Genomic DNA, 13,292 nt, shown 5'->3' on the forward strand with positions numbered 1-13,292 from the left:
TTTTGGCCGCCAAGGGTTGCACTTGTAGTTCCACACTATGTGGTGATGATGCCTACCAAGAGGATAGAAGGGCTACCTTCAAAATAATGGTTTGTAATGTCTTAGGGATGGCCAATCCCCAGATAATGACCTCATCAAGAAGAACCTGCCAAGCATCCATACACTTTGTAGTGCTTTGTCCTTCTTGCATGTTGGTGTTCACCAATCTCTTGATCAAGGAATCTTAGGAAACTAAGTTGGTATGCTCATATGTCTTGTGAAAGAAAGACCGTATAGCTTCTTCCGACTTCAATGACGTCACCATTGGCACTCGTCAATCTCCACAATGGAGCATGATCATATAGACTCCATTGACACAAGACTTGGACCTAGAGTCAAGACAACATCCCATAGTAGAAGCTCCTTGACGCATAGCTCCATCTTCAACCCTCATACTTGATAGTCGTTACAATTAAGTTTGTCTCTGGTTTGATGTCTAGCTTTAAGAGAAGGGGTAGAAGAGATCTCTGCCATGCCGTCAAGTTTCGGATACCTTGGATGAGAGGAGCAAGCAGCAAGATGAATGTTGCTAAGAGGGATTTTTCGTATGCCTTGGAAGGAGCAAGCAGCAAGACGAATGTTGCTAAGAGGGATTAAGGATTAAGGATCTAGTTGCTTGCAAGCTTGAGTGAGCTATTAAGCCAATAGGGGCTCTGATACCATGTAGGAAAAACCAAAACAAACACTAAAACAATTTAAGCTAATGACTAATGTGCGCAATGAATAGAAAAGAGTACTCAATTGAATGTATTACCTCGATTGCACAATAACATGGTGAATTGATACAAGACTTGTTTATATACATGAAGGGGATTTCATTGTGCGTGATAGCTAGAGCTAACTAGGGCTGAAATGTAGGAGCTAATGTAGGAAGGTAATTGGCCACTAATTTAGGGGTGATTGATGAGAGAAAATAGGACCTACTTTACGGAAGAAGTGGGATGGCACTCCCAATTACAAAGAAAGACAATGGCCATGAAACTTATAACTTCCTCACATGCTTCATGAATCTTCAAAACATGCAAGGAACTTAAACATTCTCACATTAGGAAAATTTTGAACTCATTTTTGGGCCTTTTAAGAGTGCCACATCATCAAAGTTGTACAAAAGAAAGCAACCCGGTACACCCCTCTAAATATTGCTTAGAACCCCATGATATGACCTATCATTGGAAAGTTCTTGAAAAATGGATTCTAAAGAGCCAAGGTCCGAAAAGTTTGGATGACTTCTATGAAAGTTATGCCATTTTTTTTTAATCAGCCAGGTTTTGTTACCATTACGGTAATCTAAAATCACCTTTTTCTAGATCTACATAAAGGCAATGTCCGATACATGCATGCTATATATCAATAGATAGCATTTGAAGAGTAGATTCTAAATATCCAACCTCCGACAAGTTTGGATCTTATTTGCAAAAAAAATTACCGATCCCCACTTTTTGAAAGCTATGCCACATCAACAATTCTTACAAAGCCCATTTTTGAGTCCAAAATTTTCCTAATGCAAGCAATGGAGCAACACTTGGAAAATAGTGGGTGGGTAAAACAGGCCCATAGTAACAAACAAGCGCGAGGAAAGACCTAGTGGCCATGAAAGCTACAACCAGCTAACATGCTTCATGGAGCTTCAAATGGTACAAGAAATGTAAGTTAAATTGTAGCATTCATAAGCATAGAAACACTTTGAGCATGCTAACAAGCTGCCCTTCAAAACATAAAAGCTGTGAAATTACCTAACCTTTGAGACTTAAACGCTTGTCATAGCAACCATAAGTAAACAAGGAACTTAACCATGCAAACATGATAAAACTTCAAACATACAAGGGACCTAAACAACATACATAGGCATGCAAGAAAGAAGTCACTTAACCAATTAATTAACCAGCTAGCCGAGTCAGCATATCCCACTTAGCCCGGTAGCAATACGTTTTGGAATGCGTGCAAGGCGCAATTGAGCTGATGCATGGTAGGCAGTCATGCACTCCTTCACAATATTCTCCACAAAATTGCTCCTTTGGCACGGTTCTAAACTCTGGTCTGAGCTTGTCCCATTTCTCAATTGCTTGAAGACGATGAAGATCCTCAACCTTTTATACATTTATTGCGAACTTCCTCTCTTTGTCCTCAAACCGCTTCTTTGCCAACTTCTGACATTCAACTTTCTCTACTCTCGACCTTGGTGCCTTGGCTCTTGAGGGCAATTCAGCCTGGGAAGCACGACCCGACTTTCGTACTGGGATGTGTATGGCAAGGCCATGTTCTCTCTTGAGATTCCTATCCATTCGTCACCTCACCAACTCAAAGCGAAACCGTCCAGGGCATTCATCACTTGCACGCCATTGCCGGGCAAGCTTCCCATCGGGCAAGAACACCTCCACATATGGCATCAACCCAGAAGACATGATCTGCATGCTACTACCCTCAATCTCCTTGTCATCTTCTTTGCATTCACCGGGCTGGCCTGCTTTCGGCTACCCCTCCTTCAACTTGGTGTAACCTACCTCCTCATCAAGGACCTGTTTGCCTTCCCTTTTTGCAACTGCAGCCTCTGTTGCCTTTTTGTGGTAGGACATGGTTGTGCTGGCATCTTCTCATCCTTCTCCTCATTCCAATCAAATGCCTTCTCCAACTTCTTCCTAGGTCGTGGATTGGTAGAAGCAGGAATTTGGGGTTGGCCTTCTTCAAAAGGGCTGGCTATGGGGCTGGCGTTCAGGTCTATGATCTGCCTTGCTCTCAGACAGGGGCTACTTTGGATAGGTTTTGGAGGTGTGGCCACCCCTGTAGCCTCCCCAACCGTGGATACCTGCTCAACACCATGCCCGATCATGGCCCCTTTCCTGCCGGAACGCTGTGGTTTATCCCTTGTTGGCACCATTGGGCTTCTCCAGCACCCCACACTTCCTGTTGCTCGCCTATCCCCTCCACAAAAAGGATATGCCAGACTCACAGGGCCCTCCTTGTGCGCAATACCCCATTGGAAATCGCTCATCAATCGTGCCGACAAGACCTGCTCCCTCATATTTTGCATGCAGAGCCTCTTGCATGCCTTTGCATGCCCAAGGAGACCTTCCCCCTCCCCCCAATCATGTGCCCCGCGCCCAACGCAAATCCAATTTTCTTGTCCAGCTCAGCCACCATTCGGACAGCTCAGCCCCGCCACGCCACCCAGCCATGCCACATCAACAGGCCTATCTGCGTTTACAAATTTTGTCCGCATTTACTTTTTATGCTGACGTGGAGCGCCGAGATCCCCTCTCCCTTCGCACCCGACTTCCCTGCCTTTGATCCCACCGCTCGCCCTTCACTTTAGACCCCATGTAAGTTAGTCCTGAGGGCCCTACCAAGGGTCCATCGAAAGGCAAGGGCCCTTTGGATGACTAATGATTGACATCTCTTTCTCGTGCTTTGTACAACATCACTAGTTACACATAAACACTTGCGGTAGCCTTTTAGAAGTTGGATGTGGCAAGGCTATCCTATTCCATAAATTATCACAAACATCAACGAACACCCGTTAGCATAAGCAAAGGGGTTGAGGGGAAAACAAAAAGGTTAATAGAAAATGTAAAAGGAAAATGGAAGAATCAACAAAGAACAAATTTGGGAGACTTTATATCTGAACATATCGTTAGCTTTCATAGCAACATCTTCACAAGGCATGCATGTGAAAAGGATTGTAGCAAAACGAGGGTGGTACCCATTTCATTTTCTTGCAAATCCGGAGAGATCCTCTTGGTTTAATAGAATCTCCCATCCCTTCAAGGGAAAAAGGGGAGAATGTAGTACGCAGAGAGAGAGAGAGAGAGAGAGAGAGAGAGAGAGAGAGAGATGTATATTTTTGGCAGGTTGCATAACTGTATTGCAACCAGCAAAAGAGGGGAAGCCGTTTTCTGCAAGGTTGGGTAGGGGCATTTGAGGACAAGCTGGAGGTGGAGCGCAGCACAGGGGTAGACGGAGGTGGATGCAACGGGTAGAGGCATTGCCATAACGAGCACAGGTGTGCTACCTCTCTCTGTGGCATTGGAGCCGATGGCCATAACCAGTACAGGTAAAGACTCCCGCAAGTGGGTGTGAAGCAAGGTGCAAGATGGGTGTGCACAGCGATGCTACTAATAGATAAATGTGGAGAGGAATGTTGAAGATTCCTCCTAATGAAAGAGAGTCTCTCTCTCTCTCTCTCTCTCTCTCTCTCTCTCTCTCTCTCTCTCTCTCTCTCTCTCTCTCTCTCGCTCGTTGTTTGTTGTTTTTTAGCAATGGATACATGCGAGTCATGAGAACAACGGATTGAGGGTTGAGGGCTGCTAGGATTCTCTGTGTGTGTACAAGGGCAGAGTTCGCAGAGCAGAACACAGGTAGGTGGATGCAGGCGATAGGATGCGTGGGAACAATGACATGGGTTGACGACGAAAAGACCGGTGCAAACTCTCTCTCTCTCTCTCTCTCTCTCTCTCTCTCTCTCTCTCTCTCTCTCTCTCTCTCTCTCTCTCTCTCTTTGTCGTTTTTCAGCAATGGATGCATGCAAGTTGTGAGAGCAATGATTTGAGGGCTGCTAGAATTTTTTGTGTGTGTATGAGAGGAGAGTTCGTAGGGTAGAACATAGGTAGGCCTAGGTGGGTGTGGGTAATAGGATGCATGGGAACGGGCATGGGTTGACAGTGAAAAGATTGTGCAAAAACCAAATCTGGGAAAGATTCTAGCTAATTGAAGTTGGACCGAGTAGTAGTCATCTTTCTTGATGCCTTGAGATTCTTGCCTCATAAAATGGAAATTAGAAGTCCCCAAAGAGTTACTCTAGAGGTAAGGCTTTGCTTAGCCTACGGGTTTTGGTGTCAAATCCCTCATAGGGTCCCCTTTAGAGAGACAGGTTAACACCTAGTGTTCACGATGCTAGGGCCCTTGCCCCTGAACGCTCGAGTACATCCTTCTCTTTGGGTCGGTCAACGGAGGAAGAGGTTCCTAGCTAGTTTTTACAAATTCTCTTTACTATCTCAACACGTGGTGCGTCAATTAGGTGGCCATGGTGATGCCTATGCGTGCTCTTGTCCGATGGTACACAGCCTTTGTCTGACCATGTTTCATGGCTAACATTTGAAAGGTGATTAAGTAATTTATTTTAACACAATTTTGTAAAATAAAAGGAGGAAAGTTTTTCTTGTTTATTGACATTTTTATTTCAATATTTTTTGTTGTAAGCATTGATTTTGATTTTTTTAGAAGTTGTCCCTTTGTTTCTCTTGGATAAAACTATAAGTTACATCAATAATCTAATGTAGGAAAGAAACACAGTCATCTATTCGTTCTATCTCATTTTTTTAGTACGAATCTTCCACGAATCCCTATTTTGATAAATTTTTTACACAAGGTTCCAATCCGAATTAAAATGTATATATAAAATGGGAGTCGTAGCCAATGAGCTGAATTTTTTATCTCTATTTTTACTTTTCTATTTGTAGCCACGATTGAGGAGATATGATCAAAATACTAGACCCCAATATGCCCACATCATGCAGGGACAACGCATCCTCTTTATGTATCTGATAAAAACAATGTTATTTCTATAACCGAGCTGCCAACCGTTGCTTTGTGGCATAGCCGGTTAGGACATATGTCAAAGAAAGAAATGGAGACACTCTCTCGTTTGGGCTACTTACCGTCTTTGTCATTTTTTTTATTTTCCCCTTTGTGAGCATTGTCAATATGGAAAGCAAACACGAACACATCGTACACATTCTTTTGACAAAGAAAGAAAACCCTTAGAGCTTGTGCGTAGTGATTTATGTGGGCCTATGCCTTCTAAATCCCATGGTGGTTCGTCCTATTATGTTACATTCATTGACGATGCAACACGGCATGTTTGGGTCTATGCCATGTCATAAAATCTAATATCTAACCAACCCACATGATTTTCTCATATTAAGTTGGTCATTTAATGTGGGAGAATAAACGGGAACAAGGGTTAGAATATAGATATGTGCTTATGAATCTGTCTCAACACAGGGCCAAGTTAAAGGGGTCCAAATGAGAGATAGTATGTTAAAGTGCAATGCTACCTAATGGAGCTTAAAGACCTTAGGGTTAGCTTCATGAAAGACCTCCAAAAGTTAGTGTTAAAAAATCCTTTGACTTTAGGCAAGGACCTTGAGCTGGAAACCCTACCCAAGCATGAGGTGCTTTTTGGCTTGCTAACTAAAGTTCGTAAAATGTTTGTGGGAACCTTGCCCAAAGCTTGAGGTGATTTTTATGCTTAAAATGACTAGGGTTCTTGAAGTGTTCAATTCAAAGATAAACTCTAAAGAGGTATCAATTGTTTCCATGCTTGATTGACTAGGTGCTTCAAGTATCCAATTCAAACCAAATGGCTTAAGAATGATAAAAGACACATGCTTGACTAATTAAGTGTTGAGAGTGAGGCTTGGGATAGTTAATCCTTTTTGCCAAGTTTATGGTATGCTTGTGATGCATGAAGATTTCCATCTTCATTGCATCATCTAGGTCACAAGGAACACAAAGATTGTATTGTATCAAGTCTCTCTTGATGGGAGAATCTATAATACAAATGCCTTTTGGAGGGGGGACCCCGGCTCCAAGTAAATCCGGTCCTCAACTAATGTCATGTTCTCTAATACTCTCTCTCTCTTGCAAAAGTATTGTTCATTCCAAGTTAATTAAGTACTATGTTTATGTTGCTACCATCAATTAAGTTCACCCTCTATGTAATCTCACAAAAATGCTCACTCTAACTCTCTTAATTCCGCTATTTTCAAAGTTCATAGGACATTTTCATTACACGCCATGAAGTCTAACAATGAGACCTTTTCTTGCTTCAAGAAGTTCTTATTTAGTGTTGAAACTCAGTCTGAACATAAGTTGAAAGCTTTGTGCTCACTCAATGGTGGAGACTATGTCTCTAAAGAGTTTACATACTTCTGTTCAAGTAGGGAAATTAATTGTGAGTTTATAGCTCCTTATACCCCTGCACAAAATGGTATTGCAGAACAAATGAATAGGACCATCCAACAACGGATTATGTTTATGCTATCACAGGCGGATTTACCGCAAGTGTTTTGGACTAAAGCATTATACACAGTCGTGTACTTGATCAATAGATCACCGCAGGCTTCATTGTAGTTTTGTGTACATTTGGAGTTATGGTCAGGACATAAATTGTCTTATGGAAATACTAGCACATTTGGTTGTGAAGCTTATCCACATGTACCCAAGGAGGTGCATCTTAAGCTAGATCCTAGGTCCAGAAAATGCATCTTTATTAGCTAAGGTGTAGATGGTCAATTTGGCTATTGTTTATGGGATTCTAAAAGTTGATTAGTGATCCGTAACAGTGATTTTGTCTTTAATGATACTAAGATGCATAGACAGCTAGTGAAAGAGGTTGCATTTCAAAAAGTGACATTTTACTATGTATCACCTCCTGTACAAACAGCTCCCGAGCCACTTACTACACAGGCTAGTACGAGTTCTGATTAGTTGCAAAGATCTCAAAGAGTCTCACATCTGCTAGAATGTTTTGTTTCAGGCGTGGATAGTGGTGAGCCTTCTTGTTACAAAGAGGCTATGCTAGCCAATGATAAGGTTCAATGGGAATATGCTATGAAGAGGGAGTTGTCCAGTATTGCAAAGAACAAAACATGGGAGCTTGTTCCATTTCCAAAAGGTAGGAAAGCATTGCCTTGTAAAGAAGAAGATTGACAATTACAAAGCTTGTTTAGTGGCCAAAGGTTTCAAGCAAGAATATGTTGTTGATTTCTAGGAAATCGTTTATCAAGCGGTCAAGCTGGCCACCGGCTAACCGAGCGGTCGTTTTCCGACCACTTTCTTGGCCATAATATTCCGGTAAAAAAGAATATTTTGGCGTGAAATTTTTGGTTTTCGACGAGTGATTTTGGTTTTTGGCTAGTAATTTTTCTTCACGCACTGTCGGGGGATATGTGTTCGAAACGTGAGCTAGGCAGGCGCCGGGGGCTTCTGACTGTGGAAGGTGTGAAAGAGAGAGAATAGCAGACACTAAAAGATCTGACAAATACCATAATCATCAATTAATTGATTAATGCTTTGAGTACAACTCAATCCTTAGCCAAAGCGGGCACCGTCACTTGGATCATCTGCTAACTAGGAGTTTAAGCTCTCACTTTACAGGATTAATTGGGCCGTTAACGTTACCGAGGTTTAACAGAATGTTTAATCAATCTCTAGCTGACGGTGATGAAAATTTCCTCCTGTCGCTTTATCTACCTCATCTACACTCAAGATCTGCAAACTTTATTTAAGTTCACTATGTCAGTCATCATGCTTCAATTATTGCCAACTGTCTTGCAACTTCTTGCTCTGTGTACTTTGCATTGTCTTAATTGCCGCTCACAATTTTTGTCGTCTCCTCTAATCGACTTACTTTGATTGTTGTCAGGCTCTGTATGCCCTTGCTAATTTCCCTTTTCTAGTTCGACCTTCTTCTTCTCCTCTTTTCCTGCTTCAAGCTTTGATTGCCGTCAAAAGCTCTCAAATTTCTCTTTACTTCTCATGCACTCTCCTAGTTACCTCTTTCCTTGCTTACCGAGGACGAGAGCGAGAGCGGGCGAGTCTCGAAGCCTTGCTTCCTCCTGCTCCCGTCGTTACTTCCCTTCACACCATCTTCTTCACCTTGCTGAGCCCCTTCTTGCCCTATTCTCATTGCTTTGGTATCTTATCAAGCTCTTGCATGCCCTCCTTTCCCCCGCTTCAAGCTTTGCTTGAATTGTTAGCTGATGACAAGAGCAAGAGAGAGGGAGCTTTGCTTGTTTTGTTAGCCGATGAGGAGGGCAAGAGAGAGGGAGCTTTGCTTGCTACTCAAGCACAGGTTGAGAGATAAGATTTCTTTAAGCTTTTCAAAAGCATTTTTCTCCTTGGCAGATCATGTATACCTAACGTTTTTCTTTGTTAGGTCATGTAATGGTCTTGCTGTTAGTGAGAAATTTTCTATGAAGCGTCTATAGTATGCACACACGTTTGGCATCTACTATGAGCATCCAAAATTGGGAAGGAATAGGCAATGTGTTTGCAAGTTATTTCATATTTCAGGTTATTTCATTATGTACCAGACGAGTGTATAGGATATACGAGAGCGTCTGTGCAGATATGGCTATAAGCCGTTTTGGAATGAGTTTTTCCTTCCAAATTTCATGACAACTGGTTGCAGCAAACACTGACCAGGTTGTTAAGTATGGAGCCTGATTTACCCTTGTAATTTTCTGTGGTAAAAGCGCACATTTGTAAGGCCCCCATTATGAGGAGAAGCCATCGTGCATGAAGGAAAATCACTCACCGGAAACCAAAATTTTCAAGGACAAGAATCAGGGGTAACTTTAGAGGCCTTGGGGGCGGAGGCCCCCGAGACTTTTTTTCACCGGAATATTCCTTTTCGTCGGAATATTATGGCCGGACGGCGGCCGGAAAGTGGTCGTAAAACAACCGGTCGGTTGGCCGGTAGTCGGAAGTCAATGGCCGGTGGCCGAATTCAAAAGCGGACTTGTCTTCTCAAGGGCGGCCACACATGGGCGGATTGGAGGGTCCGATTTGGACTTATTCGCACAAGGGCGGCTACACATGGATGTCTCTCATAAGAGAGGACAGCCCTCTTGGCCTATAAAAGGAGGCCATTTCTACACACATTTTATAGTGTGAAGTTAATGCAACAAGGTGAGTGTGAGGTGGTGAGAGTGAAGCAAGGCGGGAGCTCTATCAAGGTTTAATCCCTTTGTAAACTACTTATTCTTTTGAAGTGCTAAAGCCATTGAGTGGCTGCTTTCCCGTGGACGTAGCCCACATTGGGTGAACCACGTATATCGTGTGTACTCTCTCTCTCTCTACTCTATAATCTCTTGTGTGTCAAATCTATCTCTCTCCATTAAGTAATCTACTCAAAAATCTATTTAACTACGTCTTATTTCCTAACACAGGTTAGCCCACTTTAAGTTTTTCTTGGTTTTCCCTATTTACACTTTACTTGACAATTACTGTCAAAGTGCAAAGCAAAGTGCTTTGCCAATTTTATATGAAGCAAGGCTTCGAAGAAATGGCAAAATAGGGAATATCAGCTCACAAAATCCCTACCATTCTAAACTATGCAAGGCACTTATGGTTTTGGTTCTCACGTTTGAGGCCATCACTCTCCGCAAGGGCTTACAATTATGCATGCAAGGCATGCTAGTAAGGTGAATTCAGTTCTATCGCCTCATGAATTACGCTTCCGCTATCACACTCGCAACTCTGTCAAGGACAAGATAAGTGATAGATTGTTGCACATGATTTTGGTTGCTATCACAACACAACAACACTAATTAGCACCTCAATCTAGGACTTATTTCACAGGCAAAGTGCCCTACTTAAGTCACTCTCGTACAGTCATGACCCCTACAAGATCGATGAGTCAAGATATGTTTTGTGTTTTTCTGTTAACTCTCTTGATGAGAGAGTCGTGCCAGCAAACTGTGGACTGCTTATAGGATAAGCTACAAGTTAGGCATAAGATGCGTAAGAGCACACAGCTTGGGTACACATTATAAAAACTTAAGGAAAGTTCCTCATCCCAACATGCTCTCCTTCTCTCTATTTCTTATTTCTCTCGCATAATAATGAAAACTTTTTAAGAATCTTTTAAACATGTTTTGTTTGGGAGTCAGCCTGAGCCAAGGTGCTCTAGCTCAGCTAGAAATTGTGCAAGACGCCATCTAAATTAGTCTTCATTGGTTTAGTCAATTGAACAGTAATTGCCATAAGGGCTATGAGCCACACACACGGGCTAAGAGTCATTGTCAGATATCGGGTAAGACCCACCTGTTGGTATTCCTTGGGAGACTCTTCTCCAGCTTGAACATATCTACCTAGTGGACTCCTCATCGACTTTAATGGCGAAGCAAGAGTCTTGTCATTACATATGGGTATTTTGTATGCACTACATGTTTTGGTGCGACGATGGAGCTGAGTTTTGAATGAACTCGCATATGTTGATCTATAACACGACGTATAGATGCAGCAATCAGTTGAGATAGCATGGCTGTCCGTAAGAGCTAGGTATTTCACTTGTGTGGATCTCCTGCTCTCTCTATAGCACTACAAGTGTCTATGGCAGGACAGTTTTGGGGTAAGACCCGACGGGTGATTGTAAATCATCCCATAGTCATGGAGGATCATAGTTTGATCTATTCACGTTATACTTTCAAGGAAAGAATTCCACAATATACCACACGGTAGCGGACGAATTCAACTTCTCAAGTTGATTCCATTTTCAGCACGACGTATCAGGAGCAATTTCGGAGGCCAAAAATTGTCGGATACTTAGAATGACTTGTTCAGGTACAAGTACTGCTAAACAACATTACAGATGGTTGTTTATACATCTAGCAAGGCTCTAAGTTGTTAATGAAATAGTTTCATTGTTTGTACATAGAAGCGATCATTGTTTCACCTTCTATTATGGTTCAGACATTTCAGCAAGGCTTGCAAAAGATTGCATCTAAGAGCTACTTACATTCCTATTTAATGTGTGCTAAGTGCATCACATTTGCCATAAGTATTGGCAAGGATCACCATGGATATACAGGTTCGGATCTGTTTTTTGCTAAATGCATGCACATTAGGTGTTATGGGCCCTAGTGTTTAGCAAAGGCTGATTTGGAATGGCATGCGTATTTGTCAAGTTATTGCTTATGAAGTATTTTGCACTCTATGTGCGGTATCTCTATGAGATTACTTTTGGGTCTACTAATCACCAATAGAGGCCATGGGTCGGTTTGGGTGTTTGTGGATTTTTTAAGTTAACCAAGATGGTTATTCCGGACATTGATGATTCCTCAACAATGTTACACGATAATGTGATTCACATTTACCAGTCATCTGGGAAGATTGTCTGTAAACCGAGGGAAACACACCTCAGTACTGTCAGTTATCCAAGGGGATAGGCAAATTACAAAGTGTAATCTTGAGCTGAAGGATATGCAAAGTGCGTACGTTAGCACCAAACGATCCAATTAGTAAGCATTTATTGCTCTACTTGGTGTTTGCTTACCATAAGTTAAAGCATGTTTGCGACTAGGTGTAGTCTCTTCATGTATAAATCAAGTTCTCAACCTTGAACACTAGTGATGGTGGGGTTGTTTACTGCTGAAATTGGAAAACAAGTCAAGGACTTAAACTTGGCTAATGAGTTATGTTAGCAAGTTACTTTCATGGAAAGTGAAAAGTGGTACTCTTTAGGGTACACCTTTGTGTGATAACTCGTTTTGCATACTCATGTGTGTTCTAAATGGAATCTACACACTATGATTGGATAGGAATAGGTAACACAAGCTGGTTGCAAATGGACAACAATGTGAAAAATCAAGATGTTACTCTTGGTTTCATTGAACCTCCTGTTGAACCGTGTTCAAACAGCTGGATCCATGAAGGATGCCACTATAGAAAACATTAGTGTAGCATCACTATTGTTTTTTAGGACGAAAACGCTTCTCCAAGGGGGGAGTAATGTCATGCCAAGGGTGGGACTATAGGAGGGCACGGACCTGGCCAAGGGCCAAGGGATACACATGCGGTACAGGGGCTATATATAGGAGGGCCAAGGGCCTATATATAGGTATGGTTGGGTGGTTATTGGCATGTCTATCTCCCTATGCCCTTTCACGATGGATCCATTTGGATGCCATCTTGAGAGATAATGTGACCTAAATACTTAATCTCTTGTTAAAAAAAACTCACTTTTCTTTCAATTAACATAAAGTTTATTTTCTCATAAGACTTGAAATATTACCTGGAGGTGTTTCTTGTGTTCGTCTAGTGAATTAAAGTAGATGATAATATCATCAAAGAACAGTCCAGTAAAGGTTCGGTGAGGCCTGAATAGCTTCTCCATCAAGCGGTTGAATGTGGTTGGTGCATTGGTCAAGCCAAAAGTCATGAGAATGTATTTGTAAAGACCAAACGTAGTGAAAAATGCGGTCTTTACAATATCTTGATCAACTATCCTTATTTGATGATAGCCACCTTTTAGGCCATTCTACTAAAGTAGGTCGATCTTTGTAGCTTATCAAATTGGTCTTCTACCCTTGGAACGAGAAATCTATTTTTGATAGTGATCCTATTTAGTGCTCTATAGTTGACACACATACGATATTTCCATCTTTCTTTTTCACTAATAACATAGGTGAAAAAAATGGAGATGAGCTAGGCCTAACCATGCCCTTCTCAACTAACTCATGCACTTGCCG

General features: G+C 42.0%; 1 protein-coding gene across 1 annotated transcript; it reads right to left on the reverse strand.

Moving 5' to 3' along the window:
* Positions 1-2,536: 2,536 nt before the first annotated feature.
* Positions 2,537-3,058, reverse strand: LOC147422653 (uncharacterized). The gene has a single exon (XM_086503641.1). It carries the CDS (start codon positions 3,056-3,058, stop codon positions 2,537-2,539), a length of 522 nt encoding a protein of 173 aa, XP_086359767.1.
* Between the last annotated feature and the right edge of the window lie 10,234 nt (positions 3,059-13,292).

This window comes from Adiantum capillus-veneris, chromosome 27, assembly GCF_014529385.1.
Source record: "Adiantum capillus-veneris isolate H3 chromosome 27, ASM1452938v2, whole genome shotgun sequence".
NCBI classification, from domain to species: Eukaryota; Viridiplantae; Streptophyta; class Polypodiopsida; order Polypodiales; family Pteridaceae; genus Adiantum; species Adiantum capillus-veneris.

Excerpts from the sequence above, each read along its gene's own strand:
- LOC147422653 (XM_086503641.1), bottom strand. The coding sequence starts at position 3,058 with ATGAGGGAGCAGGTCTTGTCGGCACGATTGATGAGCGATTTCCAATGG.